We start from the raw sequence: 20,234 nt of genomic DNA on the forward strand, positions 1-20,234 counted from the left end.
ATTGCTTTTGTGCGCTTTGCGTTTTTTAAAAGCAACCCCACCGTGGAATATCTCACAGATATTTTAAAAGTTTTTTAATTAGGTTACTCATGGAACTTTTGCTCAAATCGGGTCACTAAATCTTCAAACTGAACATCATCAGATTTTGTGTGTGTCAAGTAAGTAATGGAGGAGAAGATGTCGCGGTCGGTATTTAAAATATATGTAGTTATATTAAAAAAAATTATAAAACGTTAATTATATTAAAAATAATAATTAAAAACAAAATTCCCATCAATACTCCACATCAACATTGTAAAAAAGGATAAAAGGATTTCCTTGTTGAAACAAAAGAAAAACATGCTAAACAAACATGTTAAAACCCATAATATTGCTTTTACTTAGCACGTGTCATATATAAACGAGTTTTAACCTAATAGCTGTAATTTCTTATTCATGATTATTCGATGTTCGAATAGTTAAAACACAATAAATGTGAACTTACAAAATCCTTTTCTTTTTCATTTTCTTTTTCGAATTATGATGCCTATAGTAGAGGTTGGCAAAATGTAATAGGGTAGGCTACTAATAGATCATAAAGAAAGGGCTAAATATCATCTAACATGTTGTTTATACAAAATCATGTGGATGAATTACAGTCAAATTTGTGGTATACACATCAAAAAGAGTGTAACAAATTACTTACCGGTTATAAACTAAACAAAATGTTAGACATACCAACCTAACACCATATATATTCATAATGATTCTCATCCTCATATAACAAAGTAGCAAACCAAACACCCATGAAAGTATGTGGTACACTTAGTACCCTTCAAAAAGTGGAGCCTAGATTTTAAGCCACTGATGCTGATAATGTCGGTGACTTTCATGAAGACACGTCACCAACTACACAAACAACACGTGGGACGGTGCATGAGGCGCTATCACAAGGCCCTGTGGCGCTTTCCTAATACCAGTCGTAGATCATCAACGGTAGAATAAATTATAAAAACGAATCGAACATGAATCATCTATTATCATGAGTTTACAAAACATCAAACAATAATGAATGACAAGACTTGACCCATAATGAGGGTGAACAAGTTATAACCCAAATACTGTATAAAGCTCACCACAGACTTCATTGTCATACTCTGACCGAATTCTATACCCCTTACTGACCAGATGACAACAGCACATCATGGTCCTTAAGCCGTTTTTGAAAATGAGCCAACCGGTTCTGTAGCTGTGAAATGGCTGCAGCCTTCTGAGCCAAGATCGTGTTCAGTTTCGCCACGTAGTCATCTAGCTGGTTCCCCGGTTCATCTGCCTCCACCAATAGGTTCATTTCCTAAAATCACCAAACAATATAAATCATGTTTTCATTATTGGTAAAATTTAATTCCTAATTAACATTATGATTTATGACATACCACTCTAACAATATCCATGGTATCCTCGACTTGTTAACGGTGAGCATTAACAAGGTCTTCCTCTTCCTGAAATTGTATCACTCAAGTTATTATGCGGATACAATAACTGAAGTATTAAATATATGTAAAATCAATACCTGTAAAAGGGCGTTTAACTCATCGTCAGGGTTCAAGTTTCTTGATTCATATTTCGGTGGTTCCTTTGTCTTTGTTTGACCATTGGTTCTCCGGTTCTTATCTGGTGCGTTTGAGAAGCTATATGGTTCAACTTTTGTGTTATTGTTCTTCCATGATGGTTGCTCGGGCTCATAATACTCTTCTGCAGAGTCATAATCGTCTTCATCAGCTTGCTCGGGATATGAATCAAGCATGCTATCTTCATAGGATGGAACTCGGGGTAAGGCGGTTGTAGACATTGACACTGCGGTTGGTTCCTTGGAATTAAATGTCGCGTCTTTTTTGTTCCCTTTTGAAAGACTTTTCACCCTGTTAATTAATAACGGTACAATTCTTAGACATGCTTGATTTGGGTTATGTTTTATCACAAGCCAATGAGTATAACAAGAATGTTATCTAAAACGGAAACATACTTGTTAAAATTGTTTTATTAAGAAAGACAGATTAATATTGTAAACGAACAATGTATAGGACGCTTAAAAAATTTGGACAATATTGTTCTGTACAGGACCCGGCCCAACCCAACCCAACCCTTTTGCCACCTAGGCTTGTAAGCGAACACGAATGAAGCATGTTCGTGTCGCTCGTTTAGCTTTAACCGAACAGATTATCAAACATGAATAGCTATACGAATGAGGTTTTTTTGTTCATGTTCATTCGTTAAGAAAATGAACGTAATCACGTATTCATGTTTGTTTATTCCCGTTTATTAACAGTATAAATGAATGGTTCACGAACGTAACTGAACATAACTGAACGAACATAACTGAGCTAAAACCAATTAAAAGTAATGAGAACAATGTGCTTAGCTTAAAAAGTAATTCAAAGTAGAAAATACTGTAACGGGTCTAAAAAAAGTTCAAATGAATATACTAATGAACGAATGTCGTAAACTAACAATCATAAATGAACGAGCGTTCACGAACATCAATGAACGAACAAGACACGTGTCATGTTCGTCTGTTTAACTAAATGAACAAAAATCTTTGTTTATGTTCATTCGTGGAAAATAAACAAACCTCCTGCCAAACGATTCACGAATGGTTCACTGAACGTTCTATTCATTTACCAGCCTAAATTGCAACCTTTATATAACAGAGTATTAGTAGTTACCTGTCAGCATATCGTAAGGTATTAAGTGTATGCTCACAAGATCCAGCATTTGGTGAAATGCAGGAAATCATAACGGTTCGTGAGTTTCCAACAAACGAATCCCTCAAAACTTCAGTTAACTTACTGCCTCTAAAAGGAATATGGCCTTGATCATTATCAAGAGCTCGTATGCATTCCTTCAATGCAAGCAAGCTCTTATTAATCTCAGCACCTTCCATTCTGCATCACATATTTCACATAATAATAATTTAATCAAAAGATAATATAACCTATTAAAAAACAATTACCACTATTATTAGTTTATTACCTTGTTTGTTTATCATTGTCTGTAGTATCTGCACCGCGTTCACTTCCAGCAAGATCTATAAAGGAGAGTTTACCAACAACTCTTGGAGGTTTAGTTTCACTTCCATCAGCAGATCTTTTGACAACGAGTTGAAGTATCGCGTGTGATCTAGACGATTCCTCATTAGCACCAGTTGTTCCAGTACTTCTTGTTGCATTACCTCTTTCGATTAGCTCTTTTATCGTTTCCACATCTGAGACTTTGTATTCTTGTAAACCGACAATGCATACTTGTTTACTACCATCTTCTCTCATGCACAATTTTCTGCAAAATAATGGACTCGCATTCTTAAAAAGCTAGAAGTTAAATGATTGCTTAGGGGACAGAGTTTGGATGTGAGCATTTGAAAAATCCTGATTAACATGTCATGTTGCAACAGCAGGTATGAAACTAATAATAAAATAATCCGATAATCCAAGTCACATAAAATGACCAAAACATGCATTCTTAAATATTTTAGAAGTCTACAAGTCGAAACTGTGAACAATCTATTTTTTTATCAACTATAGTAACATATTTTTACAAAAAACTTGCTAACAATTCAAAGAACACTCACATATAACTGCAATAATAGTTGTATTTTATAAAGCTCAATCAAACATATTGATGGAACTTACTTCCTGCCATTGATGAGATCATAGGTTACTCCAAATTACATATTGACCAAAACAAGCATTCTTACAGATTTTAGAAGTAACCACGTCTATACTCTAAAATATGAAACACATTTTTTATCAACTATAATAACATATATTATAAAACATTTGTTAATAATCAGAGAATATTCTCACATATAACTACATTAATAGTTGTATTTTATAAAGTTTAATCAAGCATAGGAACGGGACTTACTTCCTGTCATTGAGAAGATCATAGAGTTTCCCACCATAGATCTCAAAGAAACTAAAATATAACTGAAACACTTGGCTACGATAGGTATGATTCACAAGCCTAAGAATATCCCTAGATGCTTTAAGAGGTAAGGGTTTCATTGTAAACGTCTTTCCACTTCCTGAACAATGAAATCTAGTTAAAAGCGGTTCGTTTTGAAAGAAATGTTATTTAAAGCTAGTGTACCTGTTTGTCCATACGCAAAGTGTCGGACCGGTGCGGGACACGGTTTCCCAACGATTCACGGGGCAACGTGTTAGAGTGCGGAATCCTCTAACACGGCGATTCGGTGGTGATCAACAACGCACGGTTACGATTCCTAAGACGGTTTGACACCTAGGGACGGAGGAAAAGACCGACACGACGAAGATGGGCAGAGAGGATTTTCGGCAGTAGCAGGTTCGTGACTGTGTGTAATGTGTGCTCTCTCTTGTGAAATTTCCTAAGTTTCGTTTATATATCGTATACTGATTCGATCGAATGAGTATCTCATTCGATCGAATGAGTCCTGGTTCGATCGAATCAGTCACTGATTCGATCGAATCAGTTTCTTTTGACATTTTCAGTCCGTTAACTTGGTTTCACGATCGTTATTTTCATATCGAACCATCCTGATAGAACTGGGGACATACACATGACATTTCATGTCCTAACAAACTCCCCCTTGGAGCCAGTTCTATTTACTTATAATCAATCGAGTTCTCTTGCTCGATCGTAACTCCCCCTTGGAGTTATCTCACTCTCTCTTTTCTCAAAGCTAGTGGTGCGCACGTTGCATCCACGAACTCCTTTCTTCATGAAGTTCTCTCAAGATCAAATGGTTCAGTCAGTCAGACTTACCATAGGTTCCGCATATCCTGAGAAGCTGTCAAATGGAATTTTAGATAAACATTTAAGCACAATCTATCACAATGTTCCAAAACAAATTACATTCAACTCAAGAACAATTACAATCAGAAGATTAAACCTTGAATTACAACAAGAAACAAAATAAACATGACAATTAAGCTTCAGTTTCTTGTGCATACTTCTTCTGTTGCTCTTTCCAGTTTGATCCTGCATGTATGTCATAGGCAAAGCAAATCCTAATGACATTTCTATACGTTAATGCTTGCTCTCTGTCTTCGGGGGCATAAAGAATCTCTGTCTTGTATAGTGTATAGACATCCTCCCGTGACAAGTTTGTGAGCCACATAGGATCAAATATGCGAATTGTGCTCCAATTTCCATTGTCGTTGAGCACGATAACTGCTTCATGCAGTCTTCCATCATAGTACCAATGCCTGAATGCTTTGTAGAAGTCCTGCTTCATCTTTCTTAGAGGAATCTTCTTCATCGTGAGTGGTGGCATGTACTTCAAGATAATCATTGGCCTGTTGGTGATCGGATCGATCTCCTTTTTACTTGTATATCTCTTTGGCCTCTGTGGAGTGATCATCTTCCATTTTGAGTTGTATTCCTTTCGCAATACACTCTGATAGTACGTGGCAAATGGAGATGAACTGGCGTAAAGCATATCAAGATAGTTCAGACGGTTTAGATCATAAGTAGGAAGAGTCTTCAAGTCAGTGATACGTTGAAAGTACTCAACCCCTTTTTCTCTCTTGATAGCAATGCAATTAAGATCCTTCAGACACGCCCAAGCAATAATCTCTCCTGAAGTTCTACGACCCTTCATCTTATAAGACGTTGTGTGAGGAATGGTCGGCTTTGCTTGTCGTCTGGACCTTATCTTCTCAAGAATAGCGTTGAAAGCTTTCTTGCATTCTTCTGTTTTCTCAACGAATTCGGCTTGATCTGCTTCAGAAGGCTGTTTCATTGTGTTTGACCTTTTGTCAGCCTTCTTCTGTATTTCCTCCTCTGTTACATTTTGGAAGAAACTTGCAGAGTTAGGAAGATTGTCAGTTTGAGACGTGTAGTATTCTGGATATTCTTCCTGTGTCAAGTCTTCCATTTCAACTTCATCAAATTGAGAGGGATCAGCGGCCGTAGATGATGTTGAGTCAGGTGTAGCAGCCGAAGAAGATGTTTGTTCTGTTGAAGGCAAAGCCAGATACTTGCCTGTTTCTTCATTGTATAGCTCAAACATTTGTTCCAGTTCTTCTTCTGTGAAATTGTGTGAAATTTCACCTTCTTCCAAGTCTCCACTTGCGAAGTTTTGCTGCTCATATGGATTGTCCAGTAAAAACGTGAAATATTCCGCTGCTGTTTTTGATTGCAGCGGTTGGACATTAAACGGATCAGCATCACCTGGTTGATTAAAAACCACAATGTAACACAAATTTTAAATAAACATATGTAATATCATAAACATGAAATACAATACCATTACATATGAAACTAAGTTTACACACAAATCATTAATTAAAAAGATTTAACATTTAAGTCCTCACTACATTCACTCAAATTCCTCTTAAATACCTTCACCTCCATCATCAGAAGAGTCCAGTTCGTCTGTGTCCACATCGACATTGGTTGGACCTTCCAGACGAAGAACATCTCCTTTCAGCTCGGTCACTTTTGCTTCAAGGCTTAGATTTGACTCTTTCAGCTTGTTGATCGAAGATCCTTGTTCAGCGACAGTAGCATTTAGCTGACTGTTTTCAAGCCTGAGCATTTCGTTCTCAGCTTGAAGTTTAGCAATCTGCTCATCTCTGAGTCGATTCTGTTCTTCTTGCTCTGTCTTGAACAATAACATCTTCATCATAGCCTTGTGAAGATCAGCAATTTCAGATGCAACCTTTTGAGGTATAGACATTTCCGGTTGAGGTTGAGGAGTAGGTTGTGGTGCTGACTGCGGTGTTGGTGGCTGTGCTGGTTGAGCAGGAGGGGCAGCAGAAGTCCCAACTGATGGTACCATTGAAGGACGTGGTTGATCGGAAAATAAACTCCGATACTTTCTTGTAACCTTCTTCTTCTGCCTCTTTGCAGGCCTTTCTTCAGTCGCATCTATCTCAGCCGGTTGTTTCTCGGCTCTAACTTCTTCACCAGCCTCCAGATCCTCAACATTTAAATACCAATCAGCCTGTTTTTCAGCTTCTGTCCTTGTGTCTTCCGGGACCGCCACCTCCTCAGTGTCAGAATCGTCGCTGGATTCCTGATACGGTAAATTCTCGACGTCTGAATCACTGGCAGCATTTCTCCACTTCCTCTTCGGAGGGGCCCTGTAGGACGGATTGACTATATGCCCGAAGCATCGTTTGAGTGGTGGCCTGGTGGGACGTTCTTTGTAGGATTTGAGACGGTTGAGAGTCTCATTCTTCATGTGGTCCAGTTTCACCACATCACCTTCATTTTCTTTCAGTAGACCCGGTGCTTGAGTATCAACTATCATCTGAACGAACCTCGGGTACTGAAGAAACTTCTCGCTCTTCCCTTGTTTCAACGTGATGTTTTCCACCATATGACCAAACGTCATTTGAGAGAAGTTGTAGGGGCGGTTCATCACTAGAGCAGCTACGGTGAACTGCATGCTTTCCCTCAGCTTGTCAAAGCTAGTTCGTTGAGGCCCCAAGCAATGCATCACCACGTGTGCCAGATACTTGAATTCGGGGCACAGGTTGGCTTTGTGAAGCAGACCGGCATTGAGATCGCCGTCATACTTCATTCTTGCGAAACATCCTCTAGTTGCCGCAGGATGTAATGATGTAGGGTCTGATTCTAAGTCTACAAAGCCGCAGACTTCTCGGATTACCTGGGCAGATATTACGATGGCATGCCCTCTGACCGTGGAGCGAATAACCGACGGCACGACTGTTTTGTCGTGCGTGGCATTCCTCCAGAACTCTTGTTGAATTGACATTATAGGCTCAACGATCCTCGAGATAGGTCCAGAAATCCTTGACCTCTTCAGAAATTTGATAACTGTTGCAAAATCCTTCCCGTGGCTAGACTTTTCGTCCAGGAAAGCCACGATATTGTGCTTGATAGACGTTTTGAATGGAGCAACCACTTCTGCAACTTCAGCCATTGAATCTGTAAACTTAAACGTGTTAGAACGAACAGATATCGAAACGACTGAATGCGTTTAAAATTTTCAAATTTTCTGGACTAGTTCGATCGAACGAGCAACACATTCGATCGGGTGAGCTATTCATTCGATCGAATGAGATCTGGTTCGATAACAGACAATCGAATGAGATAGATCTTATCATTTACTTCTGATTCGATCGAACTACTAATCGAATAAGTCACATTCGATCGAATAAGGAACTCGTTCGATCGAATAGACTGATTCGACTCATTCAAGCAGAAGCCCAGAAATGAAGAACACCCGAACCCGGAAAACCAAAACGACCAAAAACCCGATCAAAACACGGTTAAAAACAAGTAAAACTTACATTTTTGTAATCTACGTGAAAAACTGAATAAAGTGATCGGATCAAAAAGAGGGTTTGAGAAAAACAAATTTGAGAGAGAAAATCCGTAATATTTTTCGAATAATTCTGTCCGATCGAATAAGTTTGAATATTTATACTGTTTTTGGACTTATTCGATCGAATGGACTTGTTCGTTTGGATCATTCGATCGAATGAGATTCTATTCGATCGAATGAGTCTCTTCACAACTGTTCGCATTCTCTCACACACTGATTCGATCGAAACTGTCCATTCGATCGAGTTATTCATTCGAATAGCAACCTATTCGATCGAATGAGGGAAAACATTTGAAAAATAAATTTTTTAAATTTCTTATTTCCCGTCCATCGATCGTGATGCCTTTGAACCTGCACGAAAACATAAACTTTTGACACTTGGTTAGTTTTCTTAGACATTTTCCAATCCTGAGAGCTTCGTTCCTACAGAACATATAGATCATAATACATTAGTAACAAATGGAAAAATATCAGGCTCAAACATCTTTGGGTTTTCTTGTCACTTCATTCTTTCTTTCATGCACAGCCTGTTGCACAGATGAACATTTAGCAACCTGCATGAAGTTTTCTTTCATTCCTACACACTGGATAAACATTTAGTAGGAACAGACAGGGATCAGACTACCTGTCACGATGATTTCTCATTAAAAAAAAAACAGAATAAAATTAAAAAAAATTAATTCAGAATAAAAATCTTTTTGTATGTTTTTTTTTTTTTTTTATAATATTCAAACTGAAATAAACAACTGTACAAAAATTTAAAACACATTATTTTTGGTTGAGAAGGATCTATAATAAGAAATCATACAGACGTATATGACTATCTACTGAGACTTTTCAGGAATTTTTTTTTTTTTTTTTTTTTTAACAGAATATACGAAGTTAAACAAGACATAATGAATATTTTTTTGTGAGAAAGATCCGAACAGGAATCATACTAATTACGTGACTGTCACACAGATCCGTGTTTAGCTGTATTATGACATAAAGAAACAGGTTGTGAGCATGTAAATAACTTAAAATGGTTTTCATCGTTTCTGTGATACGAGTTAGGTTCAATTATGTCTCAAAATTTAAGTGGGTAACAACTCAGAGATTATGATGCCTCCTATCTATTCTCAAAGCGTATTTGGCTTTCCCCAAGTCACCCCGAATTGACCTTGACCCATAGTGTCTGATTAAGGTTGTAAGTGTCTTCATCTGCTTCCCGTTTTCTTTCTTACTCCATGATTGAGAAGTCTTGACATTGTTAACTCTAGAATGTTTCAATCACTCATAAGGTAAAATTTTTTATTATTTTTTTTTTTTTTTTTTTTTTTTTTTTTTTTTGAATGTTACATAGACTTCAGAGTAGTAAACAATTGCAAGTCCCGAATCTGGATCACTGCAGTTTCTTCACACACTATCTTTACAGGAATCAGAACACTTATGGGCTCGTGTATGACTGGGTAATCGCTTTTCTGCCTATCATTCGGAAAGATATATATGAAGACATACAAAACTCTTAAGGAGTTTCCACGTAAAATCGAGTAGATTTAGTTTGTATCACATCTACTTTTACGCACCATAAAAAGCTACCATGACACACAATGACCGTTCTAAAGCCTTTTAAGCCTAATAACTTCACTAGTTAAGCTCACAGAATCAGTGTATCTATCATTTTCCAAGGTTGGATCAATTTCTCATTTTCTGAATATATATGAATGTCCTTTTTTTAAAAAAAATAACGTTTAAATTATTTCGCCCCGATCAAGTCAAAGTCTTCAGGTAAACGGCTATCCTGAAGATCCAATGGATCAACTGGACCGACCACATACGAGTATGTGTCCTTCTAACTAAGTATAACCGACTATTTTTTTTTAAAAAAAGGACATTCATATATATTCAGAAAATGAGAAATTGATCCAACCTTGGAAAATGATAGATACACTGATTCTGTGAGCTTAACTAGTGAAGTTATTAGGCTTAAAAGGCTTTAGAACGGTCATTGTGTGTCATGGTAGCTTTTTATGGTGCGTAAAAGTAGATGTGATACAAACTAAATCTACTCGATTTTACGTGGAAACTCCTTAAGAGTTTTGTATGTCTTCATATATATCTTTCCGAATGATAGGCAGAAAAGCGATTACCCAGTCATACACGAGCCCATAAGTGTTCTGATTCCTGTAAAGATAGTGTGTGAAGAAACTGCAGTGATCCAGATTCGGGACTTGCAATTGTTTACTACTCTGAAGTCTATGTAACATTCAAAAAAAAAAAAAATAAAATAAAATAAAAAAAAAAATATAAAAAATTTTACCTTATGAGTGATTGAAACATTCTAGAGTTAACAATGTCAAGACTTCTCAATCATGGAGTAAGAAAGAAAACGGGAAGCAGATGAAGACACTTACAACCTTAATCAGACACTATGGGTCAAGGTCAATTCGGGGTGACTTGGGGAAAGCCAAATACGCTTTGAGAATAGATAGGAGGCATCATAATCTCTGAGTTGTTACCCACTTAAATTTTGAGACATAATTGAACCTAACTCGTATCACAGAAACGATGAAAACCATTTTAAGTTATTTACATGCTCACAACCTGTTTCTTTATGTCATAATACAGCTAAACACGGATCTGTGTGACAGTCACGTAATTAGTATGATTCCTGTTCGGATCTTTCTCACAAAAAAATATTCATTATGTCTTGTTTAACTTCGTATATTCTGTTAAAAAAAAAAAAAAAAAAAAAAATTCCTGAAAAGTCTCAGTAGATAGTCATATACGTCTGTATGATTTCTTATTATAGATCCTTCTCAACCAAAAATAATGTGTTTTAAATTTTTGTACAGTTGTTTATTTCAGTTTGAATATTATAAAAAAAAAAAAAAACATACAAAAAGATTTTTATTCTGAATTAATTTTTTAATGAGAAATCATCGTGACAGGTAGTCTGATCCCTGTCTGTTCCTACTAAATGTTTATCCAGTGTGTAGGAATGAAAGAAAACTTCATGCAGGTTGCTAAATGTTCATCTGTGCAACAGGCTGTGCATGAAAGAAAGAATGAAGTGACAAGAAAACCCAAAGATGTTTGAGCCTGATATTTTTCCATTTGTTACTAATGTATTATGATCTATATGTTCTGTAGGAACGAAGCTCTCAGGATTGGAAAATGTCTAAGAAAACTAACCAAGTGTCAAAAGTTTATGTTTTCGTGCAGGTTCAAAGGCATCACGATCGATGGACGGGAAATAAGAAATTTAAAAAATTTATTTTTCAAATGTTTTCCCTCATTCGATCGAATAGGTTGCTATTCGAATGAATAACTCGATCGAATGGACAGTTTCGATCGAATCAGTGTGTGAGAGAATGCGAACAGTTGTGAAGAGACTCATTCGATCGAATAGAATCTCATTCGATCGAATGATCCAAACGAACAAGTCCATTCGATCGAATAAGTCCAAAAACAGTATAAATATTCAAACTTATTCGATCGGACAGAATTATTCGAAAAATATTACGGATTTTCTCTCTCAAATTTGTTTTTCTCAAACCCTCTTTTTGATCCGATCACTTTATTCAGTTTTTCACGTAGATTACAAAAATGTAAGTTTTACTTGTTTTTAACCGTGTTTTGATCGGGTTTTTGGTCGTTTTGGTTTTCCGGGTTCGGGTGTTCTTCATTTCTGGGCTTCTGCTTGAATGAGTCGAATCAGTCTATTCGATCGAACGAGTTCCTTATTCGATCGAATGTGACTTATTCGATTAGTAGTTCGATCGAATCAGAAGTAAATGATAAGATCTATCTCATTCGATTGTCTGTTATCGAACCAGATCTCATTCGATCGAATGAATAGCTCACCCGATCGAATGTGTTGCTCGTTCGATCGAACTAGTCCAGAAAATTTGAAAATTTTAAACGCATTCAGTCGTTTCGATATCTGTTCGTTCTAACACGTTTAAGTTTACAGATTCAATGGCTGAAGTTGCAGAAGTGGTTGCTCCATTCAAAACGTCTATCAAGCACAATATCGTGGCTTTCCTGGACGAAAAGTCTAGCCACGGGAAGGATTTTGCAACAGTTATCAAATTTCTGAAGAGGTCAAGGATTTCTGGACCTATCTCGAGGATCGTTGAGCCTATAATGTCAATTCAACAAGAGTTCTGGAGGAATGCCACGCACGACAAAACAGTCGTGCCGTCGGTTATTCGCTCCACGGTCAGAGGGCATGCCATCGTAATATCTGCCCAGGTAATCCGAGAAGTCTGCGGCTTTGTAGACTTAGAATCAGACCCTACATCATTACATCCTGCGGCAACTAGAGGATGTTTCGCAAGAATGAAGTATGACGGCGATCTCAATGCCGGTCTGCTTCACAAAGCCAACCTGTGCCCCGAATTCAAGTATCTGGCACACGTGGTGATGCATTGCTTGGGGCCTCAACGAACTAGCTTTGACAAGCTGAGGGAAAGCATGCAGTTCACCGTAGCTGCTCTAGTGATGAACCGCCCCTACAACTTCTCTCAAATGACGTTTGGTCATATGGTGGAAAACATCACGTTGAAACAAGGGAAGAGCGAGAAGTTTCTTCAGTACCCGAGGTTCGTTCAGATGATAGTTGATACTCAAGCACCGGGTCTACTGAAAGAAAATGAAGGTGATGTGGTGAAACTGGACCACATGAAGAATGAGACTCTCAACCGTCTCAAATCCTACAAAGAACGTCCCACCAGGCCACCACTCAAACGATGCTTCGGGCATATAGTCAATCCGTCCTACAGGGCCCCTCCGAAGAGGAAGTGGAGAAATGCTGCCAGTGATTCAGACGTCGAGAATTTACCGTATCAGGAATCCAGCGACGATTCTGACACTGAGGAGGTGGCGGTCCCGGAAGACACAAGGACAGAAGCTGAAAAACAGGCTGATTGGTATTTAAATGTTGAGGATCTGGAGGCTGGTGAAGAAGTTAGAGCCGAGAAACAACCGGCTGAGATAGATGCGACTGAAGAAAGGCCTGCAAAGAGGCAGAAGAAGAAGGTTACAAGAAAGTATCGGAGTTTATTTTCCGATCAACCACGTCCTTCAATGGTACCATCAGTTGGGACTTCTGCTGCCCCTCCTGCTCAACCAGCACAGCCACCAACACCGCAGTCAGCACCACAACCTACTCCTCAACCTCAACCGGAAATGTCTATACCTCAAAAGGTTGCATCTGAAATTGCTGATCTTCACAAGGCTATGATGAAGATGTTATTGTTCAAGACAGAGCAAGAAGAACAGAATCGACTCAGAGATGAGCAGATTGCTAAACTTCAAGCTGAGAACGAAATGCTCAGGCTTGAAAACAGTCAGCTAAATGCTACTGTCGCTGAACAAGGATCTTCGATCAACAAGCTGAAAGAGTCAAATCTAAGCCTTGAAGCAAAAGTGACCGAGCTGAAAGGAGATGTTCTTCGTCTGGAAGGTCCAACCAATGTCGATGTGGACACAGACGAACTGGACTCTTCTGATGATGGAGGTGAAGGTATTTAAGAGGAATTTGAGTGAATGTAGTGAGGACTTAAATGTTAAATCTTTTTAATTAATGATTTGTGTGTAAACTTAGTTTCATATGTAATGGTATTGTATTTCATGTTTATGATATTACATATGTTTATTTAAAATTTGTGTTACATTGTGGTTTTTAATCAACCAGGTGATGCTGATCCGTTTAATGTCCAACCGCTGCAATCAAAAACAGCAGCGGAATATTTCACGTTTTTACTGGACAATCCATATGAGCAGCAAAACTTCGCAAGTGGAGACTTGGAAGAAGGTGAAATTTCACACAATTTCACAGAAGAAGAACTGGAACAAATGTTTGAGCTATACAATGAAGAAACAGGCAAGTATCTGGCTTTGCCTTCAACAGAACAAACATCTTCTTCGGCTGCTACACCTGACTCAACATCATCTACGGCCGCTGATCCCTCTCAATTTGATGAAGTTGAAATGGAAGACTTGACACAGGAAGAATATCCAGAATACTACACGTCTCAAACTGACAATCTTCCTAACTCTGCAAGTTTCTTCCAAAATGTAACAGAGGAGGAAATACAGAAGAAGGCTGACAAAAGGTCAAACACAATGAAACAGCCTTCTGAAGCAGATCAAGCCGAATTCGTTGAGAAAACAGAAGAATGCAAGAAAGCTTTCAACGCTATTCTTGAGAAGATAAGGTCCAGACGACAAGCAAAGCCGACCATTCCTCACACAACGTCTTATAAGATGAAGGGTCGTAGAACTTCAGGAGAGATTATTGCTTGGGCGTGTCTGAAGGATCTTAATTGCATTGCTATCAAGAGAGAAAAAGGGGTTGAGTACTTTCAACGTATCACTGACTTGAAGACTCTTCCTACTTATGATCTAAACCGTCTGAACTATCTTGATATGCTTTACGCCAGTTCATCTCCATTTGCCACGTACTATCAGAGTGTATTGCGAAAGGAATACAACTCAAAATGGAAGATGATCACTCCACAGAGGCCAAAGAGATATACAAGTAAAAAGGAGATCGATCCGATCACCAACAGGCCAATGATTATCTTGAAGTACATGCCACCACTCACGATGAAGAAGATTCCTCTAAGAAAGATGAAGCAGGACTTCTACAAAGCATTCAGGCATTGGTACTATGATGGAAGACTGCATGAAGCAGTTATCGTGCTCAACGACAATGGAAATTGGAGCACAATTCGCATATTTGATCCTATGTGGCTCACAAACTTGTCACGGGAGGATGTCTATACACTATACAAGACAGAGATTCTTTATGCCCCCGAAGACAGAGAGCAAGCATTAACGTATAGAAATGTCATTAGGATTTGCTTTGCCTATGACATACATGCAGGATCAAACTGGAAAGAGCAACAGAAGAAGTATGCACAAGAAACTGAAGCTTAATTGTCATGTTTATTTTGTTTCTTGTTGTAATTCAAGGTTTAATCTTCTGATTGTAATTGTTCTTGAGTTGAATGTAATTTGTTTTGGAACATTGTGATAGATTGTGCTTAAATGTTTATCTAAAATTCCATTTGACAGCTTCTCAGGATATGCGGAACCTATGGTAAGTCTGACTGACTGAACCATTTGATCTTGAGAGAACTTCATGAAGAAAGGAGTTCGTGGATGCAACGTGCGCACCACTAGCTTTGAGAAAAGAGAGAGTGAGATAACTCCAAGGGGGAGTTACGATCGAGCAAGAGAACTCGATTGATTATAAGTAAATAGAACTGGCTCCAAGGGGGAGTTTGTTAGGACATGAAATGTCATGTGTATGTCCCCAGTTCTATCAGGATGGTTCGATATGAAAATAACGATCGTGAAACCAAGTTAACGGACTGAAAATGTCAAAAGAAACTGATTCGATCGAATCAGTGACTGATTCGATCGAACCAGGACTCATTCGATCGAATGAGATACTCATTCGATCGAATCAGTATACGATATATAAACGAAACTTAGGAAATTTCACAAGAGAGAGCACACATTACACACAGTCACGAACCTGCTACTGCCGAAAATCCTCTCTGCCCATCTTCGTCGTGTCGGTCTTTTCCTCCGTCCCTAGGTGTCAAACCGTCTTAGGAATCGTAACCGTGCGTTGTTGATCACCACCGAATCGCCGTGTTAGAGGATTCCGCACTCTAACACGTTGCCCCGTGAATCGTTGGGAAACCGTGTCCCGCACCGGTCCGACAAAGTGGTATCAGAGCCTTTGGTTCTAGATTCACGTTAGATTCGTGGTAAAATTCGTGTTTTTCTCGCGAAAATCGTAATTTTTGCCGGAAAATTCCGAATTTTTGGTGTTTTTGATCTTGGTGTTCGTCGTGTTCTTGTCAAAAACTGTTAAAATTGTCATACTTTGGTGTTTTGATCCATTGAATTGTGTGTTAAAAGTTCGAGTTTCGTCAAGAACGTTCTTCGCGTTCTTCGTGTTCTTCGTATTTTTGGTGGTTTTGATCCGTTTTTTGGTTGGTCTTAAGTTGTTTTTGTGTTAAAAGTCATATTTTGATCTTAAGTTGCTTCTTGATCTTCCAAGATTTGTGTTTTTGATTCAAAATTCGAAAATCCGTCAAAATCTTCTAATTTTGGAATTTCCAGATTTTCCGATCGAACGTGTCTATTTTTGGAACTCATTCGATCGAATAGCCTTCCTATTCGATCGAACAAGTTTAAACTTTGACCGAATCAGTTTTTTTTCCCCGCCGAGAATTACTCCTAGTTCATTCGATCGAACCAGATTTGTTCGTTCGATCGAATTAGTCACCATTCGATCGAATAAGTCTTTTATTCGATCCGCCGATTCGATCTTTGTCTTATTCGACTGTCAGAACCCGTTCGATTGAACCAGAAACTCTTTCGATCGAACCTCTCAACCCATTCGATCGAACCAGATTCACATTCGATCGAATAACTTACAGATCAGCATTTCAGAGAGACATCCGATCGAATCAAACCCATTCGATCAACAGTTCAACGTTAAAGCAAAGAAACAAAGATGGCTGCAAGTTCGAGTACCAACAAGAGGATTCAATCGATTCTCGAAAGTGATTCTGAATCGGGAAGCTATAACAAGCCACCAAAGCTAATGACTTTAAACGATTTTACAACCTGGAAGACAAGATTTCAAATTCATATAACAGGTGTGAATCCTGGACTTTGGGAAGCTGTTCAGACAACTTGGGTGCATCCGACAAATGATGATGGTGAGACTTTGAGTTACTTTAGGCTGTCTGAAGATCAAAGGATAGCCTTTGATGCTGAGAAGAAAGCCTTCTCGTTACTGTCACAAGCACTTTCAAGCGATCTCTTCCATCAGTTTAACCAGTTTACAACAGCGTCAACTCTTTGGAACGCACTGGTTGAACGATGTGAAGGATCTGACTCACTTAGAGAAATTCACGCACGGGAGCTCAAGCGTGAATTTGATTTGTTTGGTCCAGAATCGGGAGAAGACATTGAATCGTTACTGTCGAGATTCTATCATCTAATGTCAGAACTCAAGTCCTATAATGTCAAAACAACAGGGACTGAAAAGGTTAGATGTCTTGCTCAAGGACTTCCAACCAGCTGGAACACCTTCCTGACAGTAATGAGAAGAAGTCATCAGCTGGAGACGATTCTCCTGTCTGATTTTATTAAAGAAATCAGACAAGAAGAGGCTGAACTAAGAGCCTCCTCCAGAAAACCGAGATCAACTTCTGACAAATCACTCTACATGTCAAAACCTCCTATGTCAGATTCAACTGATCATGCTCCGATGAAGACCGCTTTTGTCTCCTCAACGTCAAATCAATCAAAGGGGACTGAAACGAGATCTTCCGTCCCACCATCAACTTCTGGAAACTCAAGTACTAACTCCGGACCCAAGTCAACGGAGAAAGCAACGTTGAATACTGAAGGCTTGGGAACAGTAACAGTGGAGGTTGCCAAAGAACACATGGCAACTCTAGGCACGATAATTGAGTCCTACAGTTTAATGGTGGCGGGTAAGCTAGGAAATAGTCATCTGGACAGTGATGACTATGAACAGCTTGACGAAGATGATATGGAACGCATAGACATTATGTGGGCTCTTGGCAGTGCGTTCCGAAGGGCCAGAAAGTGGACGAAGAAAACAGGTCAGGCCCTCTCAATAAACAACAAATCCAAGTTCGGCTTTGATAAAAACAAAGTAAAATGCTACAACTGTGGCGAACTTGGTCACTTTGCCAAGGAGTGTTCGAAGCCAAGAAGGGAAGGTCACCAATATCCCTTCCGAACCACTTCATCATCATCCACTCCTGCTGCAGCTGCTGCAACTGTCAACCTTGAGAGACAACTGGTCCCTCAAAATCAAACCGCAGCAAACAACGTCAACATCAACAATGAAACTGCTCTTGCAGTTCAAGGGGATGAAGGCGAGACATGGAACTTCAGCATCAACATGGCTGATGTCACAATAGTAGATGGAAACTCTGAAACCGAGTCTGTTGTTTCCTCGACCAATGAAGAATATATTGTCGATGAACCAGCTGCTGAAGTCCATGAAGAAGAACCTGAGGTTGAAGTGGTATCTTTGGAGATTAAGGAGGATCACGATAAAGAGTCAAATGTTCCTCAAATATCTCCATGTTCGACAATTCCCGCAGAGGCTGCTAAAGTTGAAGAAGTCAACGAAGTAGAGTCTAAAGCAACTTCTGCATCGTTTCTGGAAAAAGCTGGGAATCTTTGCTTTGCATTCATGGCAGAGACATCAAATGCCAAGGTAAGTTCTAACCCATCAACTCCCAAACCAGAAAATGTTAAATGTTTAAAATGTGAATTGTATGAACAAGAAATTCAATCTCTAAAAGAGAGAATTGAAGATCTCGAGGCTTACAAACAAGCAGCCTCAAGATCTTTAATGGAACTGACTGACGCGCTTGCACAGAATAAGGCTTGGAAGCAGAAAGAGTCTGCTTTTAAAGAAAAGATTGATAGCCTTAAGCGTCAGAACAAGGAACTTGAAATATGTGTTCTGAATCAACAAGATTCTATCAATTTTCACATAAATAAGAATAATGTTTTGAAAAAAGAATTGGAAAACTTGAAAGCTGATTTTGAATCATTGAATTTCAAATTAAAAGGTTACTCAAATTCATCTTATTTATTAGAACACATCATTCCCGAGTTCCGAGGCAAAAAGGAAAAAGGCGTGGGATATAAAAATGTTCTAGATTCTCTGGGCAAGAAAGGTGATAGTACACAGACGCTATCATACTGAGACATCAAAAAGATTTGTTATTTCTGTACAGCTTATTTTCATTTTTCTTATATTAAATTTTTATACATCACTATCGCTTAAAATTATGTCGGTTACCTCAGTTTGATGGACACATTTTCGGATGTGTTTTGGTCCTTACTTCTACTAGTAGATTATGAGGATAGCCATTAACCAGATGACTGAAAGTGATCGGGGCGGGTTTTGATGGGTTTTTTATTCTTTCGCTGAAAAATAGTCGGTTATACTTAGTTAGAAGGACACATACTCGTATGTGGTCGGTCCAGTTGATCCATTGGATCTTCAGGATAGCCGTTTACCTGAAGACTTTGACTTGATCGGGGCGAAATAATTTAAACGTTATTTTTTTTTAAAAAAAGGACATTCATATATATTCAGAAAATGAGAAATTGATCCAACCTTGGAAAATGATAGATACACTGATTCTGTGAGCTTAACTAGTGAAGTTATTAGGCTTAAAAGGCTTTAGAACGGTCATTGTGTGTCATGGTAGCTTTTTATGGTGCGTAAAAGTAGATGTGATACAAACTAAATCTACTCGATTTTACGTGGAAACTCCTTAAGAGTTTTGTATGTCTTCATATATATCTTTCCGAATGATAGGCAGAAAAGCGATTACCCAGTCATACACGAGCCCATAAGTGTTCTGATTCCTGTAAAGATAGTGTGTGAAGAAACTGCAGTGATCCAGATTCGGGACTTGCAATTGTTTACTACTCTGAAGTCTATGTAACATTCAAAAAAAATAATAATAAAAAAAAAATAAAAAAAAATAACGTTTAAATTATTTCGCCCCAATCAAGTCAAAGTCTTCAGGTAAACGGCTATCCTGAAGATCCAATGGATCAACTGGACCGACCACATACGAGTATGTGTCCTTCTAACTAAGTATAACCGACTATTTTTCAGCGAAAGAATAAAAAACCCATCAAAACCCGCCCCGATCACTTTCAGTCATCTGGTTAATGGCTATCCTCATAATCTACTAGTAGAAGTAAGGAACAAAACACATCCGAAAATGTGTCCATCAAACTGAGGTAACCGACATAATTTTAAGCGATAGTGATGTATAAAAATTTAATATAAGAAAAATGAAAATAAGCTGTACAGAAATAACAAATCTTTTTG

At 38.4% G+C, this 20,234-nt stretch overlaps 1 protein-coding gene across 1 annotated transcript; it reads right to left on the reverse strand.

The window, feature by feature from the left end:
* Positions 1–1,015: 1,015 nt before the first annotated feature.
* LOC143588019 (kinesin-like protein KIN-13B) lies at positions 1,016–4,112 on the reverse strand. Its single transcript, XM_077069140.1, has 5 exons — positions 3,904–4,112; positions 3,013–3,315; positions 2,706–2,924; positions 1,553–1,901; positions 1,016–1,481 (listed from the first exon to the last, which is right to left on the reverse strand). Exons 1-5 carry the CDS (start codon positions 4,041–4,043, stop codon positions 1,449–1,451), a joined length of 1,044 nt encoding a protein of 347 aa, XP_076925255.1. The 5' UTR covers positions 4,044–4,112; the 3' UTR covers positions 1,016–1,448.
* Between the last annotated feature and the right edge of the window lie 16,122 nt (positions 4,113–20,234).

Source organism: Bidens hawaiensis, unplaced genomic scaffold, assembly GCF_021521415.1.
Source record: "Bidens hawaiensis isolate Kalapana, Puna unplaced genomic scaffold, B.hawaiensis_p1.1 tig00001575_1, whole genome shotgun sequence".
In the NCBI taxonomy this organism is placed as follows: domain Eukaryota; kingdom Viridiplantae; phylum Streptophyta; class Magnoliopsida; order Asterales; family Asteraceae; genus Bidens; species Bidens hawaiensis.

Bases quoted from the DNA above. Each gene is read 5' to 3' on its own strand.
- LOC143588019 (XM_077069140.1), bottom strand. From the start codon at position 4,043: ATGAAACCCTTACCTCTTAAAGCATCTAGGGATATTCTTAGGCTTGTG. The intron at 3,316-3,903 runs GTAAGTCCCGTT...ATTATTTTGCAG, and splicing joins GATCTTCTCAATGACAGGAA to AAAATTGTGCATGAGAGAAG. The intron at 1,482-1,552 runs GTATTGATTTTA...ATACAATTTCAG, and splicing joins AGTTAAACGCCCTTTTACAG to GAAGAGGAAGACCTTGTTAA.